This window comes from Haliotis rufescens, unplaced genomic scaffold (assembly GCF_023055435.1).
Source record: "Haliotis rufescens isolate VD_foot unplaced genomic scaffold, xgHalRufe1.0.p SCAF_2, whole genome shotgun sequence".
Lineage (NCBI taxonomy): Eukaryota > Metazoa > Mollusca > Gastropoda > Lepetellida > Haliotidae > Haliotis > Haliotis rufescens.
Window position 1 is genome coordinate 52486936 of NW_025963890.1, and position 22255 is coordinate 52509190.

A 22255-nucleotide genomic window follows, 5' to 3' on the forward strand; every position below is an offset into this window, starting at 1 on the left:
GGCCACTTGGAAACACTTCGCACAGTATAAATGTACAGCACGCAGGCACTGTAGTCCTATCAATGAGAGTTCTGACGGGGCAGTTCCCCTAACAACTGCACATAAAAGGCGACTAACGAGATCGGGTGGTCAGGCTCGCTGACTTGGTTGATGCATGTCATCGATCCCAATTGCTCATGATGTCAATCACTGGATTGTCTGGTCCAGACTCGATTATTTACAGACCGCCGTCATATAGCTGGAATATAGCTGAGTGTGGCGTTAAACAACAAACCAACAACCAACAATAACAGTGCATTTAACATCACAATTTTATGAAAATCTATATGAAGTATCATCTTTGATAAGCATTTAAAAGCTGGAAGAATAAAGAAATGAAATTTATGGATAACAACTTCTTGATTGTTTATAATGTCTATCCACTTCATGACGTTTTTGACATGGTAATTATGTAAAGAATGAAGAACTATGTAGTCTAGATTTGTGTGGGAGTGCCAAGGTCATGAATTGCTGCCGTTCGGGCATCAGTATGAGCAGCAACATCGACTTTATGTCTGTTTAAAGACAATGCACTGAATAGTCTGTTTGATACCTCCCTACTGCCATGGTGGAACCGGGAATTTCCTCCAATTTGTAGACAGTTGTTACAGTTGAATATATGGTTTTACAGACTGTTGACTCCGAGGTAGAGCAGCGTACTTGTTCAGGTGATGTAGTTTGTCAGTCCTAGGATCATACAGTTTATCTTCATATGAATGAAATGTTTGTCCATTTAGTTCCATAATTGTGTGAATTTGTGTCAAGATGAGAACAGCCATATATATATGTATATGTTCTAGTCTGATTGTCTACGTGTGTAGCTGATAGGAATATAAGAGTTCTCTGCCCTTGAGTTATATATATTTTGTATCTACTAGATTTCCATGACTAACATGTTATAAAGACAGTATCTCCCAATCTAGTGACAGGATTGTTTTGTTGCACAAACTGTTACCATGGTTACCGTACTGTTGTCTGTACCTCAGGTCAGGAATGGGTTCCCATGGAAACCTGTCCCCATTGGCTCTTGACAGTATTTGTGCCAATCGTGATAGCATGAAGTGGCATATTTGTTGCAGCACCTAGTGCTAGTGTTAGTCATTTGTGGCAAGGCCACAGAATCATACACACTCTCTTTGCCCATAGTGAGGTGCATGAACTGTTCCACTCAACAATCTTAGCGGGGCAAATGTCAGTACTTGTCAGTACTTGTTAGTACTTGTCAGTACTTGTTAGTACTTGTCAGTACTTGATCTTGTATTATGTAAATGAGAAATCAGGAGAATCGCTTGATTCTGGGAGTTGATTTCAACAGATTCAAGTGATTTCTCTGACAAATTGTTTGATAGGCATTACTTATAAGTTGACGGTTGACAAGGTAGACACAATTTTATGGATAACAACTTCTTTAATAGTGTAAAAAGCGACGGTTTTAAGGATCTATACCGAAACATTGCTTTTTACAGTATTAAAGAAGTTGTTATCCACAAAATTGTGTCTACCTCGTGATTTCTCTGACTTAAGCCATGTAATGGTTGAAAAAATAATTTATCTTTAATTTTCTATAGTGAGCTTTAGCTATGACAGTTCTACGTGTTTAAAATGTCATTCAGAATGGCCAGTGAATTCCTGGCACCGAATCAGCTGCAACGACACCGTGTGGTCATCCTGATGGTTTAAACCTCCAAGACATGGAGCACTAAGATTGGGGTGTGGAACCTGGCGCTGTGCATAGTCTGTGTTTTGTTGAAAGAAAGTTTGTTCCTAAACACTGGTTTTCTTGCAATATTCCTTTGGTGACAGTTAAAAAGTTAATTTTGGGAAATTTATGTTACAAGCTAATCCTTGTTTACATGCACACATTTACCCCAGGGGATAAATTTTGTCATGTACACACTTTTTTTAATTAAGCCCAGGGGGTTAAATACCACAAGTCGATGGGTGGAGCAAATTTTGTACCCCCTAAGGTGAAATAGTGCATGTAATCTAGGCTTTAGATATTGTACCAGAAGATAAGCAATGAGTTTGTATGAGTGAGTTACTGTGTCTTATTTCCCATGATTCAACTGTGTAGTCAGCACCTGTAGAGCACAGTGCCACCTGGCTTTAGTTTTAGCAAACAATAATTTGATGCAAAGCAAAATATTTGTTAAAACTCAATATTTATGTTTTTTGTTTATTTTTTGTGTAAAGCGCCTGTATCTCTATGCATCTGGGCCCTGTTCCACAAAGCAATCGTAGCACTACGACAGTCGTAAGTCTATGTTTAAGTACGAGAGTCATGATCGCTTTGTGGAACGAACCCCTGGAGAAGTGCTATAAGCTCCCTAGGGGCCCATTGTCTCAGTTGAACCGCTTGGGAACATGCATTTTAAATACACTTGCTTGGGTCTGGGCTGCAGGCAGTGTAGTGTCTGTTATGTGATGTGGTTTACAGCTAGGCTTTGTTGGCTGATTTGTCAGTGTTTCATCTATATCATGTACCTTGTTATATTTGATCACAGTAAACAAACTATTTCTTTGGAGTCCTTGGAGAAATGTGAGAAGCGTTGACGTTTCATGGCCATATGTCAAAATGTCGTGGTTCAAGTGAAATGTGCCATGAGCTGTGAAGGCTGGGAAGATGTAATCACAACCTGATTGGTAGAATTGGAGATTTTAGGAGTGCTTCCAGCAGTGCTGATATCCCACTCCAAGGGAATCCCCTCAGTGATGGATACTGAATGACAAGGGCCAGTCCAATCACATGTGAATTCTCTCCATGCCGTCGGACACATCTTGAACAGAATTGTATAAAGATAATTCAGAGGACTTGTACATATTTTGCTGTTGACTGTGAGTGTATATCTGACATCAGTGACAGGGATCCTGAGGTATTTCCTAGTATTTACAGATTCATCTGTAATCCATGTAGAGCATCATAGAATAAGGGCAATGTCCCTATCAAACATTGACCAGTATACATTGAATCACAGGAAACTTGGGACATGACAGTGGTTCTTTATCACAGACTCACACCATTCTATCCCTATGTTCACTCATTGTGTATTGCATGCAATATATCACAATTTTCAATTCCGTAAAAGTAATTGAAGACATACTCAAAATTCATTATGTATCTTTCTCTATATAAACACATCCATGCAGATTCAGGGTTTGGATAGTATTATCCTCAACACTAGCTCTGTACAAGTTGCAGATGTCTTGTTTGTGTACAATAGTATTGACTCTGTGTGAGAATGTTTCCTGCTGTGCGGATGGGAATTCAGTCCATGCTGCCCCTACACAATGCCTGCCAGTAATTAGTTGTAGGGGAAACATCATCAGCCAACAGACTTGCATGTCTTGTAGCTTTCCCTCCCTCTGTTTTGCCTGACATGACGAAGAAATAAAAGTATGAATTTGTGCCAATGTTTCTGTTCTGTTTTCCAAGCATTGTAGGAGAGTTCCCTTGAGTTGTGGCCTGGTTGTCACTGTCATATGTGAAGTTGTGACCAAAGTCAAGATGGTGCCCTGGTTGTCATTATCATAGATATGAGGTTGTTTGTGTAAATGCAAATATGTAACATGACACCATGCTGCAGTCAGGTAGATATTGACAAACTCTAGTTAGGTAAATATTGACAAACTCTAGTTAGGTAAATATTGACAAACTCTAGTTAGGTAGATATTGACAAACTCTTGTGAGGTAGATATTGACAAACTCTAGGCAGGTAGATATTGACAGACTCTAGTCAGATAGATATTGAGAAACTTCAGTGAGGTAAATATATACAACATGTGCAGGAACGGTATATACAAAGACACAATTCACTATACTCCGGCAAAGCCTAGTTCCTGGTATTGTACGGCCGCTTCCTTTGCTATTCCACATCACACCACTCGCATGTAGACTTGAAGAATCAAATTTAGAAGAATTAACTTTCTTTTAGCTACAGTAACAGTTTGGACACTACCGCGTTCCTTGACTGACGCGATGTTTCATGGTGGTAATTAAGGGAAATACGGTAAGGCGGTTCCTTGACTGACGTGATGTTTCGTGGTGGTAATTAAGGGAAATACGGTAGAGCGGTTCCTTGACTGACGCGATGTTTCATGGTGGTAATTAAGGGAAATACGGTAGAGCGGTTCCTTGACTGACGCGGTGTTTCATGGTGGTAATTAAGCGAAATACTGTTGGCTGGTTTGCACTTCTTTCCAGAAAATAATGGTAGTGTCTTGAGTTTGAAAATTGTAAGCGATAGATAATCAAACACGGGGCAGCGTTCGGTTTCTTCCGGGATCGCCGTCATACAGCGTCCGTGTAAGCCACGCGAGCCAAATAGTTGTTCTATAACGAATGCATGATTCACAAGAAATGAATGTTTGACCCAAACTTCACAAAGTACACGTGAGGATATAGTTATGGCGGATGTAATCCTTAAGTGTATTTTGAGAAGTTTGGGTCAAACATTCATTTCTTGGGAATCAATCATTCGTTATAGAACAAACAACTTGTTGGTCTCTTAATTTAAGTTGTTCTTTCAATCTCAACAATAACTGGTCATTTACCAAAACTGACTACAATATGCTTTGATTTCACATAGGCACAAGTCATTAAACACTATCCTTACCAACGGGATTACAATGCGCAGACACCGTGAAGCCCCACCCACTCATGATCAACACACAGAAGCTATAGTTCATTTCAACTATCTCTCTCTCGATCGCTTGATCGACTGGATAGAACCATTCTCGATTTTCCAAATCTATTATCTTATCATTGTTTAACACAAATTAATTGAGATACATGTACGATACACTGGGTAATTGAGAATGGTTTTGGTGTCTGGGTGATAATTCAACTATCCTATCTGCTGTAGTTCTTTACCTCGGGTGGCCCAGTCGTCTAAGGCGCCGCGATTCGCTGTGCAGAGTTGCGTCCCTTGGGCACGCCAGAAACCTATGATTGTGGGTTCGAATCCCGGTTCGCCTCGATTATGTTTCTTGGTTTGTCAGCACCATACCCGTGCTCGTGGGTTTCACCGAAGTGGTAAACGTCCGAGACCTGCAACACTTCGGGCTTTCCTCCCACATTAAGCTGACACGCCGTGATATAACTGGAATACTGTTAAAAGCGGCGTTAAACCCAACTCACTCACTGGTTCTTTACCTCCGTGAAAATCCGGAGTAGTATAGGTCTACAGCAACCCATGATTGTAAGAGGTGACTAACGGGATCGGGTGGTCAGGCTCGCTGACTTGATTGGTGCTCATGATGTCACTCATGATGTCAATCACTGGATTGGGAAGTCATATAGCTGGCGTCATATATAGCTGGAATATTGCTGAGTTCGGCGTTAAACAACAAACAAACCTCCATGGAACGAAATACCCGTGTGTTAAAAACGTACTCAAAATAGGAAATCTCCCACAAAGGATTGAATGATTACTATTCAATGATTGAATGATTGCTATTCAATTAATGTTTATCTAACACAGTACTTCATGTAAAAGGCAGCTCGGCGTTTCCCGAACACAGAAACACCCGTCATTAGCCTATATTGTTGACCCACACTATCTATCAACAGGTTTGTGTTGAAGGCTCACTATACGCCAGCACCCACGGGGTGGTCAGTATAATAAACTGTCTAATACCATTACCTAAGGTGTATTTTTCTCACGATAATACATGGTCACCTCGTTAAAATCTCATTTTATAAGATCGAAACCGTCAAAGGAATATGTTGCATGTGTTGAGCGACGCCCCGCTGGCACGCGCGATTTGCCGCCAGATGAAACGGGTGTAAATGGCGGAACGTTTGCGTGGAACAACTGAGTGTGACGGCATCGATTGCTACCTTGCCCCGGGCTGAGGAGTCGATATGTGTTGGTGTAATGTTATTCCTCCTTGGCTCATTAAGTCGATTTGTAGATTTTACAAACAGATTTATTGTTTGTGTTACGGTTTTAAGTTCAATGTAGCGTGTCGAACTGAAAGTGGGAAAGGACGTGCGAGGACGCCATTCTTCCGTTCCACAGCGCGGGTTTCAGAAGTGGACGATTGACATATATTAAGTACGCTTGTGAAATATACAAACATTTAGCCGGTACACCTGTATAAATAGTCTTTCTTAAAGGACCCAGACCACAAACAGTCTCTTCCCCCTCCAGCCTACACCCATCCTACCTCAGTCTCAGCAGTCTGTACTCATCCCCTGAATTGAGAGGGATTCCTTCTATATATTCATACTCACGGTGTTCTTTATAGAATTATTTTATTATTCCTGTACATAACTGTATTTCGGGGTTAGTCTAATGTAACGATAGCAACGCCTGGGATACAGACTTAAACATCCGGGGAATATGTCGGGTCCAGCAGAGGCATAGATGGGTTACTGTTAAACTCCCTAGTCGGGCAACTGGTCGTTAGAGAAATATTTAGAATACATTCAGACGGAGATCGACTCCCTGTCCGACCTTCTCTGTCCATCGTAGGTGGAACGTCGTTGAATGTAATTCCACAAATCATATATGCGTCGGTTATGTATGTGACATACTAGTATATTATAATGCACCACGTATTGGCATTTCATGAAATCCCATTACATACGCAACGTTACGCAGGGTCCACGGAGAACACACTGGAGCCAAATACCAACCTTAAGCACAGAATAGGATTACCTGCACACCGCCGCGCCGTACATATACAGTATACTGAACCGGCTATCATAAGCACCTATCGTGTAGATATTTGCACATAATTTATATTGATGTTATAAACCAAACATTAATACCACTTATGTCATTAGTGGCCGTGTGTTGTTTTTTTCCAAATCAAGTAAGGGTCTCGTAAATAGATCCACTTATTTCAGTCCTATTGTGTTTGGTAAATAAAATATGTTTAAACTAAACTAACATGACACGGAATACCCGGGCTGAATATCACACGACAAAAGGGTGGTTAATTCCCCATGAACGCCATGTGTTTGATACACGTCTGTCCCGTGCTCGGCCATTATAGATATTTAGCGTGGTCGCGTTACACGGACTGTGGAATTATGCATAATTAATCACTCATCTTTTCACTAATCGAGCCTTCCAACTACCAGATGTTCTCCACGCTTATGACTGCGATAACAAAGGTAAATCTGTTAATACATTTTCTACAAGTGTATGTTTATTTCTCCTAAACGTACGTACCCGTACCAGAGTATATATCGTCATCGGCTGTCCTAATAGATACTAACTGGCAAGGAAATACACACGAAAATCCACTGAACGAAGTTTACGGGACCAAAACAACTGTATATACATAGACTGCAATCGAGTGTTGTGAAAAGGGATGTGCTATATTTCAAAGTCGTGTGGTCCAAGGGAGGTAACTCTATTTGCCTCCGCTGCAACATCGTCACCTAGCCTTGCTTTTAAGAGTTAATTTCAACTTTAGATTCAATGAAGGAATATTATTTTTTATAAACATTATATGATGACATATAAACGACAATATATATTTGACTGACGATCCCTATGGAACAAGCTTGACGCGATACACCTCGTTATACATGTCATTTGTGGATGAACATGTACCTGCCATTTAATAGCGTTTAGCAGCGGAGGATAAGCAATCATAGGGTGAGTAATGAGTGTCACCCTGTCACAATCTTCCCCCCCAGGCAGCTTGTGTCTGAACGAGGACATCTTGATCCATATTGTCACCGTTTGTGTTGGCTACACTGTTGCATTGATTGTCAAAACCATGGAATAACACTATTAAACAACATTTGGTAGCCATGCATACCGTCGTACAACATACGATACGTAGACATCTGTTGCTACGTCTCGAGGACGTATTCAAAGTAAGTTGGTCTATCGTGGACTTCTGTCGTTCCATACAGTCTTTAATTGACGTTTATTATTGTAGAGTCTTTAACAGTACAAACTGCACATTCGGGGACTATCAAAGCAATCAATATTTAACAAGCGTGGCGAGAGTTAGTTACGGGGTGAAATGGTCAAGTTGTATTTGAACAGTTTGATAAAGTTCACCATTAACCGCACTTTAATCAATAAATGAATCTGGATTGTCCTCTAATTAATGCACTTGTCACACTCACTGACCTTAATTGCCTTAAACTATAATCCTTCAAATCACACGATGGCATTTTCCGACAGAAACAATCCTGTCATAATTAAACAAAAGACAAATATAACTGTTGTTCCCAATCACAAAGAAAACAGACTGCTACTATGTAGAATTAATCGCCGCACTTAAACACAGCCGTTTATACAGTGAAATTGTCGTAACAACCGTGTTCGGCTAATGACGGGGGATTAATGACCTTTAATTACCACGATGAGTGTGACGTAAAAGCCTCGCGGTATGTGGTTGGCAAAACATCCACTCATACCCTGTACTGATTTATTCTTTGTCTAACTGGTATAAAGGCAGGCCAGGTATGGTGCAGTTCTACACCTGCAACGCTCTTGCCTTGCTCAGTCGGGAATGAATATGAATCGGGTCTGACGTTGCCTGTTCAGCGACCAATCGGAAGGCAGAAGCTGACAAGGGACAGGGTGTATTTCACGCACACTAAGCACCGAGGTAGGTAACTTACGTTTTACACATCCAAACTTCATTTCTGTGATATATTTTCTGTAAATATGTACAATTTGCTCCATGCTCGCCCCTTATGATTTTTCATAATCTCTAGAACAGCGCTCTTTTCATGTTATCCAAGAAATATTTAGTCGGCTGTCAAACTGTCTTCTTTGTTTCCTAAACAGGGAGGGGCTGGCATGGAATTTGTGTTATATGATCCCAGCAGATTTTCCAGGCATTTACAGGGGCAAAGTTGGGAGCAAATGTGTTAAATGTATATACAATGGCAACTGTGCAGATAGGAAACCCCGGCTGGAAGTGCCCAGTTGTCATCTCACGAGAACAGTGTTCCCTATACGTAGCGTGCATCAGACGGCCATGTTTAATCCAAATGAAAAATCAGCATATTTTGAAGAAATTCCGGGCTAGGATACCCTGTGACATATCGGAAGCCTTCTCGAAATGAAATTATTGAAATAGGATATCAAAAATTGAGGGATCTTACCGTCAGATATCGATGTTAATGTTTCATCGTATTTCATTGTTGTTTATGACATCACCGTCTGCTGACTTGCATAAAACTCAAGATGTACTATGCTACTGAAGTGTGTCGACTGCTTGAAATATTCGGTCCCCGCACTTACAGTCGACAAACGCACACGAGGTACATATATTCTCTTTTTTTGTCCCGGTCTAAAACATTGATGATGTCTGACATGGACGCGTCTCTAGACTGACAAGTGAAGACTTGCCTCAGCCGTACGCTCCCCCAAGTTTAAAATAGGTCATTAAGTGTACGCAAGTGTAGAAAAGGTATCTCTCGGCTAATTTTGAGGCTGGGTGTTTTTTTTGTTGAAAACGCGCGCATTGAAGTACAGCAGCGCGGTAAATTTAAAATATTTCTCAGACTGTTTACATTCATTTATTTCATCGTCAGGTATTTTGTTCCGAAGTTAAATCCGTTATACATACCACCGATATCAACAGTCCCACGTAACGGTAAACAGTTTGTATTTGTCTGGGTCTTATACCAATAAGGAAAGCGAAACAGTTGCAAGAAAGCGAAACAGTTGTCGAAGATTACTAACGCTGTTTTTTAGCATTCTGTTCTCATGACTGAATTCGTTTTCAAACAGTTTGTGTGTGTGCGCGTGTGTGTGGGTGTGTATGATCAAATATATCGAACTAGAACATTTCTGTGTGGAAGGTGTACATGGTGATTTTAAAGGTTAAAACCCCTGTTTCGTGGTTACTGGTATACCGCAATGGCCTACCGTAATCCCCAACACTGAGTTAATACACCGTTGCCTGGCCCAAACACAATAACGACGGACCTGTTTGTGTTTAATCTCCATCAGGCGGCCGTTATTGTGTTTTATAACTTGTTTGTAGCACGTGTGGCGATGAACGAAGCCACGACAGGAATGTATGACAATGTGTAGATATATCATCTATTGTGCCCTGCCTCGTGGGGTCATAATGGCTATCTGTATGATCTAGCTAGCGCCCGGGGCCGACCCCCACCTCCCACCCACACCTCCTTCCGGCGACAATACTTTACATCAGTATCAGCTTTCAATGACGTGTCATTGTTGAGTCACATACTTTCCTATAGTGTGTTAGTTGGGAACAGAAGTCGTATACAGTATATGAAAAATAAACTGCAGAGCAAAAGAAAGTTTACATCCATCTTTTGACCAAGGCCGAAGTTAACTTCTTTTGACAAGGGGGGGGGCGGCAAATATTTGTACAAGTATCCCTTGTCCCCAACTCCATTCAAATAAGACTATTTTTATTAATTCTTTTATTTTTAATTTTATTTTTATTTTAATTCAACTGCTCCTCCTCCTCCTCCTCCCCCCCCCCCCCCCCCCCCCCCCATCACACACACACACACACACACACACACACACACACACACACACACACACACACACACACACACACACACACACACACCCCACCTATAACAAGTAGAGCAAATACAACTTTACAACGTACAACTTTTTGTACGACAATGGTTATTCGAAGGTTATAAGAAATGGTTATACGATGGGGGTGTATGTGATACGGGTATCATAGTGGTGTTTTGAACCTTAAGTTTGCAGTGTTTCGGCCTAGTAACGTTTTGATAACGTTTCTAATTTTTCAGTTAATTCCAATTTTAAAGTGTATACTTTCTTTTGCCTGGCAGTGTAGTATAAAATTAGTTGGTAAGAACTATAAACTATATATAAAAACACAAAATCAATACCATTTATCGTATCACACACTTATTTCATGTTTACTTAGAACACAACAGTTACAATCAAGTTTACCACATTCAGTCTCGCATCTGTCAGGGACCACAACAACATACATCCAAACAAGAGAATTGTTAGACTGTAAGGGGAAAGGGGAAGTAACTCTCATCAACGGGTGACTGCACCGGGCAAAGCCTTCATCCACCGCGAGGATAGTCCTGCTCTGCAACCCCTTCTTTTGGCCACTACTTTTTTCATATACAACAGTAACAAAAAACAAACATGGTAACACCGGAAATATACAAGTAAGGCTCTATTAAGGCTAGTGTATAGTAAAGACCTCGATGCTTTATGCCCGAGTTCTATGACGGACAAACGTTGGCTGCATTATCAGCCGAGTAAGTACAACACAGGCTATCGCCAGAGGGAGGGATCTAAATTCTTTGCAATCATGAATTACAGTGTATTTCTTATTTGGGGCGGAGAATCCATTTCGAGGACTCCTTGACACTTAAATTTGATAGTATATTCTATCTCCATTTTGGGTGTGACATTTAAGGGAGATGGTTCAATAGATATACAACTTCTTTCTTTCATGACTGCGCCGTGTCCGTGTAGATACCAACACATCGCTTGTTTTATAACAGTGTAATTATCTCCCTTGTTCACCATACCAACTTCTAAATACGACTTACAGAACACAATTTTCTACTTGGAGAGTGTTATTTTTCAAAATATCACTCCGACTTAGAAAAATCCATGACTGCTCCATTTTAAACAAATTAGCTGTTCGATGTCCAAAGAAATGTTATTAAAGAGCAAAAACAATTCCATGACGTCTAGTACTGAAAAGGCGTAAGTTTGTTTAAAGAACGCTGTATCCATTTTTAATAAATATACAAATAATACTTAAAGACAACATACACAGGTCTTGCCTTAAAGGTGAATAGTTGTGAGTAGGACCTAAGAAAACGAAATTTATAGGTAAATCCTATTATTATTTATAAAAAACAAAACAATGTTATTCTGACCTGCAATGTTCAATCACAGTGGACAGATTGAAGCTTATATATCACATGCCTGGAAGCAGATTCGACGTCAAGCTGCGTTAGCCCTCAAAGGTGATGCAAGCTGCAGTAAAAGCTATTGCATGCTATGAGATCAACAACTATATTTTAGAAGCGCTTCAAGTTGCCCCTGGAAACCGTTTTTGTAAATTTCTTTATAGCAGGCTTTTGTTTTTATGAATTTATATGGGAACAGACGTAACTTTATTTGAGTTGATAGTATCGCGTAGACGGGTTCAGTTGCATAGGCGAATGATCTTTTTTTACGATGCGACTTTCTCGCATCCTCCTCTTCCGACCTCGCTTTCACTCATCCTATTTTTCAGCTTCAACGACTACATTTCCGTGAACTACGTTGTCACCGTCGCAAAAGCAAGATGTCCATCGACATTGTTGATCTGGAGGACATAGTCACCACATTCTTCTTTGAGGAGTGGATGGAGGACAAGAAGAAGAAAGAAGCTGACCGCGAGAGTGTTGAGATCAAATGGGACCGCGTTCGGTTCACCCACTCCCCGGCGAAGTACGTTAAGGATGAAGAGGAGAAGAACGGTGATGAGGAGGGGGAGAACGGCGAAGATGCCGACCCGGAGAAGAGGATTGCGAAAGGTGGGAATCCCAACGCTCACGTGATATTTACTGCGTTCTTTGCGAACAATACTGAGGCCGAACAAGTTCACACGTTAACGACGGAACGTCGGACAAAGTCGACGTGCACTGTCTCGTTATCTAAAGCATACACATTGGGAGCATCGGTGAACATTCGGATCACACCTCCTAACCCTATTGTTGAAGCAAACGCCGGATTTAAAGCCGAGATGTCGAAAATGAAGGGTTTGAGTGAGACTGTCGAGAAGGAGCTGACGTGGTCAGTCAACAGTCAGATCAAGATCCCCAAGAAGTCCCGGACACGAGTGGACCTGGTCATCAAGGAGGAGGAGTATGATGGCCGCTTCACCATGGACACCAAGATCGAGGGGAACGTCATCATCACGGCGTGGACCAAGAACAGGGACAAGCACGTGAGCTCTGCTAACATCAAAGTAGCCAGTATCTTCGCAAAGAACAAATACTTTAAAGTGGACAAACCCAAGAACGCGGCGGTCTTCGTCACCCAGGGAAACTGTAAATGTCGCTTCGGAATTGAGCAGAATATGGAACAGACGGAACTCCCGCTCTTAAAATGAATGACCTTGACATTTATAGATCCCCAAGTGCTGTCTTTATGCAATGGATGCTACATCTCACCGGTCATCGTGAGTATGTTTGAACTATGAGAAGCAGCGAAGGGCCGTGAGTGATTCAAGCTAGGACAATGATGGACAGGACACATTTCATAATGTAGTGTTTTTATATATTTCATCGAGCATTGGTGCTTCAGTTATTATATTATTATTTACATATATATATGCATATGGACTCCACGTCAACATCAATCTTCTAAAGGAATATCCGCTGCAGTATACGCCCCAGGACGCTGAAAATGCTATTTCAGTGATCACTGATCCTTTGATCATTCGCATTGAAGGCAGCCCCCGTGATGCGTAGGCTTGTGTATTGTAGCGGAGTATTACGATCACTATTATAGGAGTATAGTAATCATTCTTTGTCACCATGCAGGTGATTCCTTATCGACGATGTGAGATGTGGCAATGCACGTGTTCGTCTCGCACGTCCAGTAGACACGCCGCTATTAAATCATAACCCGTCATGTCATACAGCATATTCGTTTTCAGGTTGTAGTCTTCTTTAATGATTGCTGGCTTCGAGTCTCTGTTATAGTTTCGCATGAACAAGAATTATGAAAAAAGAACTTTGATTATTTTTGTTTGCGAACACTCTTGAAATATTTCATGTCAAAATCCAAAGAAGCGTCGTAAACGAATGTAAGTTTTTTTCAAAGGGAGGTAACTCTGATTTCTGCAATGGTGAGGGTTAGTCTCAAAAGTGAACCGGAATGTTTTCAGTTGTTCGGGGGAAATCGATGAAGGCTTTCATGAACTTTATCTGTGATATGTACAAATACATTTCATCTGTTTGTGTTCATTCTCTGGTTCGTAATATCGTTTGGATCATTGAAGTTTTACTCATTTCTTTGGTCAATATTTCCTCCTGGCAGTCACAACGACAAAGAGTCACGATATGGCTGTAATACTGCCGATGTGACTTCACATTTGAACTCACTACGACATGACCCACACTGCTGTTCAGAAAAAAAAAATCATTTTTATTTCTTAGCCAAAGAATTGTTTTACATGAATGTTATAGTTAACATGCTTAAGGAAAATGTGAATAAATTATTATTATTATTATTATTATTATTATTATTATTATTATTATTATTATTATTATTATTATTTTCTTTCCTAAAACATCACTCCTGAGAGTAGGCGAATCGGATTGAACGTTATATACACCTGCACCTTTTCAATACACCATGGACATTTATTACGTCTGAGTATATGTGAAGCACATGCAGCATAAATTGAGCCACAAAACAAAGTATACCGAGCTTGTTTTGTTTAATTGGAAATGGAAGAAAACTGTTGGTAAATTTGACCATCACTGATTCCTGCAACAGTTTGTACAAAGTAATCTGTGGCTGGGTAATTTTGTGTAAAAATAAATTGGTCCAATTAAGACTGGGGTCAGAAATGAATCTGCAAACACATGTCCCCTAACACGTTTTAAATCAAATTATATTTTTTTAAATAAAACCATGTAGAAATATTCTTTAAGTGCTGACTAAGAGCCTGTACAGTTCATTTTGGGGCTATTCTATTGCTATTTTTAGATATTTTCAATTGAAAAAAAGAAATATGATAAAATCAACTGAGATGTATATTTTTCTGTTGCCCGTCAGTTTGCTAATGCTTGTACAACACAGGAATACAACGTACACAGGAGTACAACGCACACAGGCGTACAACGTACACAGGCGTACAACGTACACAGGAATACAACGTACACAGGAGTACAACGTACACAGGAGTACAACGCACACAAGCGTACAACGTACACAGGCGTACAACGTACACAGGAATACAACGTACACAGGAGTACAACGCACACAGGCGTACAACGTACACAGGAGTACAACGTACACAGGAGTACAACGCACACAGGCGTACAACGTACACAGGAGTACAAAGCACACAGGAGTACAACGTACACAGGAGTACAACGTACACAGGAGTACAACGCACACAGGAGTACAAAGCACACAGGAGTACAGTTAAGCACTAAGTACATTGATCTAAGAAATATATTCACAGAAATAACATAAACACAAACAATTAAAGATATATAGTTGTGAAAACAATCGGAAATGGAGAAAACAACAAAATGTCAAGAATAACTGTAACAAGCGGGTCCAGAATTACAGGATGAGTAGAGTCTGGGAACGCTAGTAGTCCCCCGACCCCCAGGCTCCTGGTTGTTGTTGGCTCGTCAGTCTGCTGGATGCAGGGATGAGTTGCCATCCCTGAATTCCCTCTCCCACGAAATGCCAGGGTCCTCCTTCTTCAGGTACACATGTACCCAACCCTTCACCACCTGTCAGAGAGGTTGGCGGTGAGTAGTGAAGGAAGGCAGGTAGATGTTACATAGTATCTCGCCTACCACTCGAGATTATTACCGTTCTCACACAGTGTATATAATGTACTATCCTAGCACTGAAAACAATCCAGGTGCTGCGCCAAAAAGTTTATTTATTGTATTCAAAACGATAGATACATAAAATTCTAAAATTTACAAATCAGTTGATTTTAAACTAGAAGAGACAGGTCTTTGTATGTAGTATGAATTTTGTCGAAACTTCAGATACAACTAGGTGAATTTATTAACTTCAGTGTTAATCCCAACCTACTTCCGCCCTGGTTTGTCCGTCGACGATGACGTGAGGGAGATCCTGGACACCGTATCTGTAGTCCCCGTCCAGGCCGCCGACATCGCTACCGTCACCGTGAGACCTGCAGACCCCAGGAAGAGTGAGTACACGCCAGTGTGTGGGAACTAGCTGCCCCTCGTGACCCACTGTATACCACAGCAGTCCTAATTAATGATAATTTGCGCTTTTAATTTTATAAAAATGGGCTTGAAAGTCCCTTGAATTTAGCGATATGCTATGCATATGTACTTCCCGAATGACTATAGATATTCATGTCTATCTCCCGACTGATAGCAGATATATATGCATGTTCACCTCCCGATTGACTATAGATATACATGTTTACCTCCCGATTGACTATAGATATATATGTTTATCTTCCGACTGTAGATAAATAGAGGTTATCACGCGAGTGTGTTTATTAGGAATAAACATTGTATTTAGCGAGCCTTGGCGAGCTAAATACATAGTGTTTATTCCTAATACATAGAGGTTATCACGCGAGTGTGTTTGGGGATGGTAAATATCCTGCATTAGGAATAAACATTGTATTTAGCGAGCCTTGGCGAGCTAAATACATAGTGTTTATTCCTAATACAGGATATTTCCCATCCCCAAACACACAAGCGTGATAACCTCTTTATCATATAATGTTATTCTTTAATTCTGTGCTTTAAAATCGCTTTCCCTCTCTCACAAACATTACCGAAACATTGCGACTTTTCCTGGAATGCGTGCATTAATATTTATTACGTCACAGGGTAGGTGATGTGTCAGTCGGACAGTGACAGTAGCCGATATAGTTCCATCTGAAATCTGTTTCTTATACAGTGGCGAAGCAACATATACGCAAAACAACAGTTGTTTGTAATTGCCTTTCGCGGCATTCCATCGGTCTGTCCACTATAGTAACTGCCCTTTGTCAAAGGGAAGCTACTCTTACCCTAGTCTATGAGACGTCACGGCCAGACGTTGTTGACAGTCGGTCTGTCCTGTTATAACGTTAAGAAGTGTAGTCAGATGTACACACAGCGTCAAATCGAAACAAGGTAACAATTCAGACTTATTTCGGCCAAATCCAACTATTTTAATTTGTGGAGAAGGTTTCAAGCCGCAGAGGTCTACAAGCACAGATAAGGCTACTGATCCCGCTTGGCTAGGCCTCGTGCCCTCGCAAAATTGTTTCGAAATTTATATCTCCAAAGTTGCCAAAACTGATAAATTGCCTTAGCTACGTCACAGTTAGACACTGATTTTCAGTATATTAGACTGTTCTTTTGATAATGATAGCAATTATCCCTGTAGTTTATCCAGATTCCCGATGGTTAATTCTGACTCGATCGCCGAATGACGAGGGCGACGCCATGTTTGTTTATAAAGAGTGAAAGTAGTCCTACTTGACCTTTGATATTTGCATCTCTATCCGCATATGACCCCAACGGATATCGTTTTTATCCGTTGGCTTTATCCTGCCGAGAAACCTACCCATTATATGATAAAGGATATTTCCCATCCCCAAACACACAAGCGTGATAACCTCTTTATCATATAATGTTATTCTTTAATTCTGTGCTTTAAAATCGCTTTCCCTCTCTCACAAACATTACCGAAACATTGCGACTTTTCCTGGAATGCGTGCATTAATATTTATTACGTCACAGGGTAGGTGATGTGTCAGTCGGACAGTGACAGTAGCCGATATAGTTCCATCTGAAATCTGTTTCTTATACAGTGGCGAAGCAACATATACGCAAAACAACAGTTGTTTTTAATTGCCTTTCGCGGCATTCCATCGGTCTGTCCACTATAGTAACTGCCCTTTGTCAAAGGGAAGCTACTCTTACCCTAGTCTATGAGACGTCACGGCCAGACGTTGTTGACAGTCGGTCTGTCCTGTTATAACGTTAAGAAGTGTAGTCAGATGTACACACAGCGTCAAATCGAAACAAGGTAACAATTCAGACTTATTTCGGCCAAATCCAACTATTTTAATTTGTGGAGAAGGTTTCAAGCCGCAGAGGTCTACAAGCACAGATAAGGCTACTGATCCCGCTTGGCTAGGCCTCGTGCCCTCGCAAAATTGTTTCGAAATTTATATCTCCAAAGTTGCCAAAACTGATAAATTGCCTTAGCTACGTCACAGTTAGACACTGATTTTCAGTATATTAGACTGTTCTTTTGATAATGATAGCAATTATCCCTGTAGTTTATCCAGATTCCCGATGGTTAATTCTGACTCGATCGCCGAATGACGAGGGCGACGCCATGTTTGTTTATAAAGAGTGAAAGTAGTCCTACTTGACCTTTGATATTTGCATCTCTATCCGCATATGACCCCAACGGATATCGTTTTTATCCGTTGGCTTTATCCTGCCGAGAAACCTACCCATTATATGATAAACATGTTTATCTCCCGCCCGGTAGTTGATATATATACATGTTTACCTCCCGATTGACTATAGATATATATGTTTATCTTCCGACTGTAGATAAACATGTTTATCTCCCGCCCGGTAGTTGATATATATACATGTTTACCTCCCGATTGACTGTAGATATACATGTTTATCTTCCGACTGTAGATATGCTTGTTTATCTACCGCCTCATAGCAAATCACCAGGTCTGGAAAAGGGTTATAATCCGTTCACCTACCGTCTGTCGGCCTCATCGTCAGTGATCTCAGCCGAGGAATAAGTTACAACCTGTTCCTGAATTCAACTGCCTTGACCTTTTTTATGCATATTAAGAAAATGGCCAACACAGCCGCCAACCCCTCGTGCTGTCATACGGTGGGTATTTTACTAGAGGTTCGTCGTGTTGTGAGCGACAGTACTGTATCCCAGGAGTATATATAACCAACAGAGTTCGAACCCCGGTTCGCCCCGATTATGTTTCTAGGTTTGTCAGCACCATACCCGTGCTCGTGGGTTTCACCGAAGTGGTAAACGTCCGAGACCTGCAACACTTCGGGCTTTCCTCCCACATTAAGCTGACACGCCGTGATATAACTGGAATACTGTTAAAAGCGGCGTTAAACCCAACTCACTCACTCCCTATCTGTATAATGCCGTTTCACGGTTGGAAGAAATTTAAAAAGAAGGAAAGTACGTTCGTAAGATCAGTCATACAAAAAACGAATCAGACCTGGGCCCACTTGCACAAAGCGATCTTAGCGCTAAGATGATCGTAACTACCATACTTTAACATATGCTTACAATAGTCTTAGCGCTAAGATCGCTTTGTGCAAGTGCGCCCAGGACAGTTTGAAGTGAAGAGAGCGGGGCGACTTCACACGTAAGTAGTTTCGCTTTCTCTTCCAAGTGTCATCGATTGCCGGGAATGAGGTCATGTGTGATGCGGGTCCTGAGCAGTAGTGTTTAATGGAGGGCAACATGATTGCGACAGTTAACCAAGGAGGAAACGAAACTAAGACAGCACACCACTTGTTGCAAAACACATTTGTTTTCATAGACAAGCCGTTCAAGATTACTGCTTCGTTGTTTAAGGACATCATAGCCCCCACTAGAACATAGATAGTGTGACGATCCCCTACCTAGACCAGGGGTCTGGTATCTGGCCGACATTCTCAGCCTCGGGTCCCGCTCATGAAGACCCAGACAAGGCGTGTTAATTCCACCAAGTCTTTTGGTTGGATGTTTCGGAGCACCTTCATTACTGCGCACTTTTTATTCTTCGTGAGGTATTTTGCTGCTACAATACTGTATGAACGACACATTGTGTATCTACTGGTGCGCTGGTTCGGTTACATAAGTCGATCTTAGCGTTTTTGTTTTGTTTGTTTGTTGCTTAACGCCGCACTCAGCTATATGACGGCGGTCTGTAAATAATCGAGTCTGGACCAGACAATCCAGTGACTGATGTCATGAGCATCGATCCACGAAATTGGGAAACGATAACATGCATCAACCAAGTCAGCGAGCCTGACCACCCGATCCCGTTAGTCGCCTCTTACGACAAGCATAGTCGCCTTTTACGGCAAGAATGGTTTGCTGAAGACCTATTCTACCCCGGATCTTCACGGGTCTAATTCTTCTTGAGGTAGTTTGCTGCTACAACGCTGTATGAATGACATCTTGGGTATCTAGTGGTGTCGCTTGGGCGCAGGTGCGGTTACACAAGTCGATCTCAACCCCCACAATGTGGTTTGATAACATAAGGTTATCGTTATCTGGTGTACACTTCCAGTATAAGGCTGGTATGTGTCGAACACGACGAACCATCCCTATCTCGAAGTGTTGGTCACCGTCAAAAAAATGGTCGATAGTTCGATACTGAGAGCCGACATGAAAGTGCAGATGCATTCTGTCGGGACCATACATCGTTAAATACGATACCGGAGTTCGAGTAAACGAGGTTTCACTGTATGGGGAACCTTCTGTTCATGTCATCGGGTCTGCCTGCGTGGCGTAGTGGTAAACCGTTTGCCTGGAGAGCGGAAGGTCGCCGGTCCGATTCCCTCGCTGCCTCACACCAAAAATACACTACAAAATAGTACTTGTTGCTACCCTGCCTTGTGCTGGGCAGTAAGGGGCTAAAACAAGGACTGGTGGGCTGGGAGTCAGTATATTGTGTCTCAGTAGGGTATCCATGCTAAACTGCGTATCAGTGGGCTAGCACTATAAAACCCGGACTAGTACAAGCAGCCACACACATGTGCACGCACTTCGCTATAGAAATACAATGATTCTGAACACGACGCTACGGTCAAATTCACTTCACCCCACCTTATGTCATAGGTGTCCTCCAATGTATTCACCGTCAAGAACGTACCCATGTCTCTATGTAATATTTGGGTCATAACTGAATAGATTCATTCACGCAAGTTCTGCGACAAATCTCAAGCCTACCAACACTTTAGTGAATAAGGATTGCGACAACAGACGTACTAAGATCTCTTACTGGGGCATAGCCTTGCGTTGATAGCAGAGTACAAATACAAAGCTATCTTACTGTAGCGGAGCCTTGTGTTGACAGCAGACGTACTAAGATCTCTTACTGGAGTGGGGCCTTGTGTTGACAGCAGGCGTACTAAGATCTCTTACTGTAGCGGAGCCTTGTGTTGACAGCAGGAGAATTAAGATCTCTTACTGTAGCGGAGCCTTGTGTTGACAGCAGGAGAATTAAGATCTCTTACTGGAGTGGGGCCTTGTGTTGACAGCAGGCGTACTAAGATTTCTTACTGGAGTGGGGCCTTGTGTTGACAGCAGGCTACTAAGATCCCTTACTGGTGTGGGGCCTTGTTTTGACAGCAGGCGTACTAAGATCTCTTACTGGAGTGGGGCCTTGTGTTGACAGCTGGCGTACTAAGATCTCTTACTGGAGTGGGGCCTTGTGTTGACAGCAGGCGACTAAGATCTCGTACAGGAGTGGTGCCTTGTGTTGACAGCAGATGTACTAAGATCTCTTACTGGAGTGGGGCCTTGTGTTGACAGCAGGCGTACTAAGATCTCGTACAGGAGTGGTGCCTTGTGTTGACAGCAGATGTACTAAGATCTCTTACTGGAGTGGGGCCTTGTTGACAGCAGGCGTACTAAGATCTCTTACTGGAGTGGGGCCTTGTGTTGACAGCAGGCGTACTAAGATCTCTTACTGTAGCGGAGCCTTGTGTTGACAGCAGGAGAATTAAGATCTCTTACTCTCGTAATAATATTGCTTACTGTCACAAACACTTGTCTCTTTGACCTTCACAAGCCTGTGGCCTTCACGTGGTGTTCAATACATGGCCTCCATGTGGCGTTCAACGCATGGCCTTTGCGTGATGTTCAACATATGGCCTTCACAACATGGCCTTCACGTGGTGTTCAATACATGGCCTCCATGTGGCGTTCAACGCATGGCCTTTACGTGATGTTCAACATATGGCCTTCACAACATGGCCTTCACGTGGTGTTCAATACATGGCCTCCATGTGGCGTTCAACGCAAGGCCTTTACGTGATGTTCAACATATGGCCATCACAACATGGCCTTCACGTGGTGTTCAATATATGGCTTCCGTGTGGCGTTCAACGCATGGCCTTCACATGGCGTTCAATACATGGCTTCATGTGGTGTATAACACATGTCCTTCAAGGTTACATGATGTCACAATCCGATGACATCACTCATCTCTCTGCTACTGAAACTGGTTAGCGGTACCTTTTACACTCAAGATTTTGGATGATAAATAGAATCTCGGCAAGCCTCAGCGTATTGAACCTTTACCAACCCGTGTTGATATATTTGACATCCATTGACACCAGGGTGAGATTCACTATATCTCAACTAAAACTATTTCCATATTAAGAGTGTTCGATGTTAAGCATGTTCGAAATTCAGCATGCCCTTGGAAGCCTGTTGTTTTGACCTATGGTTTAACAAACCAATTAACAGAGGGTGGCCTAAACATGTCAGTAAATGAAACACACATCAACACA

General features: G+C 41.8%; 1 protein-coding gene across 1 annotated transcript; it reads left to right on the forward strand.

Annotated features, from left to right (window-relative positions):
* The first annotated feature begins 8482 nt into the window (after positions 1-8482).
* LOC124120482 lies at positions 8483-14247 on the forward strand. Its single transcript, XM_046483318.2, has 2 exons — positions 8483-8622; positions 12256-14247. The coding sequence occupies exon 2, from the start codon at positions 12307-12309 to the stop codon at positions 13114-13116; it is 810 nt and encodes a 269-aa protein (XP_046339274.2). The 5' UTR covers positions 8483-8622; positions 12256-12306; the 3' UTR covers positions 13117-14247.
* Positions 14248-22255: the final 8008 nt, after the last annotated feature.

Coding starts and splice junctions, on each gene's coding strand:
- LOC124120482 (XM_046483318.2), top strand. CDS start 12,307: ATGTCCATCGACATTGTTGATCTGGAGGACATAGTCACCACATTCTTC.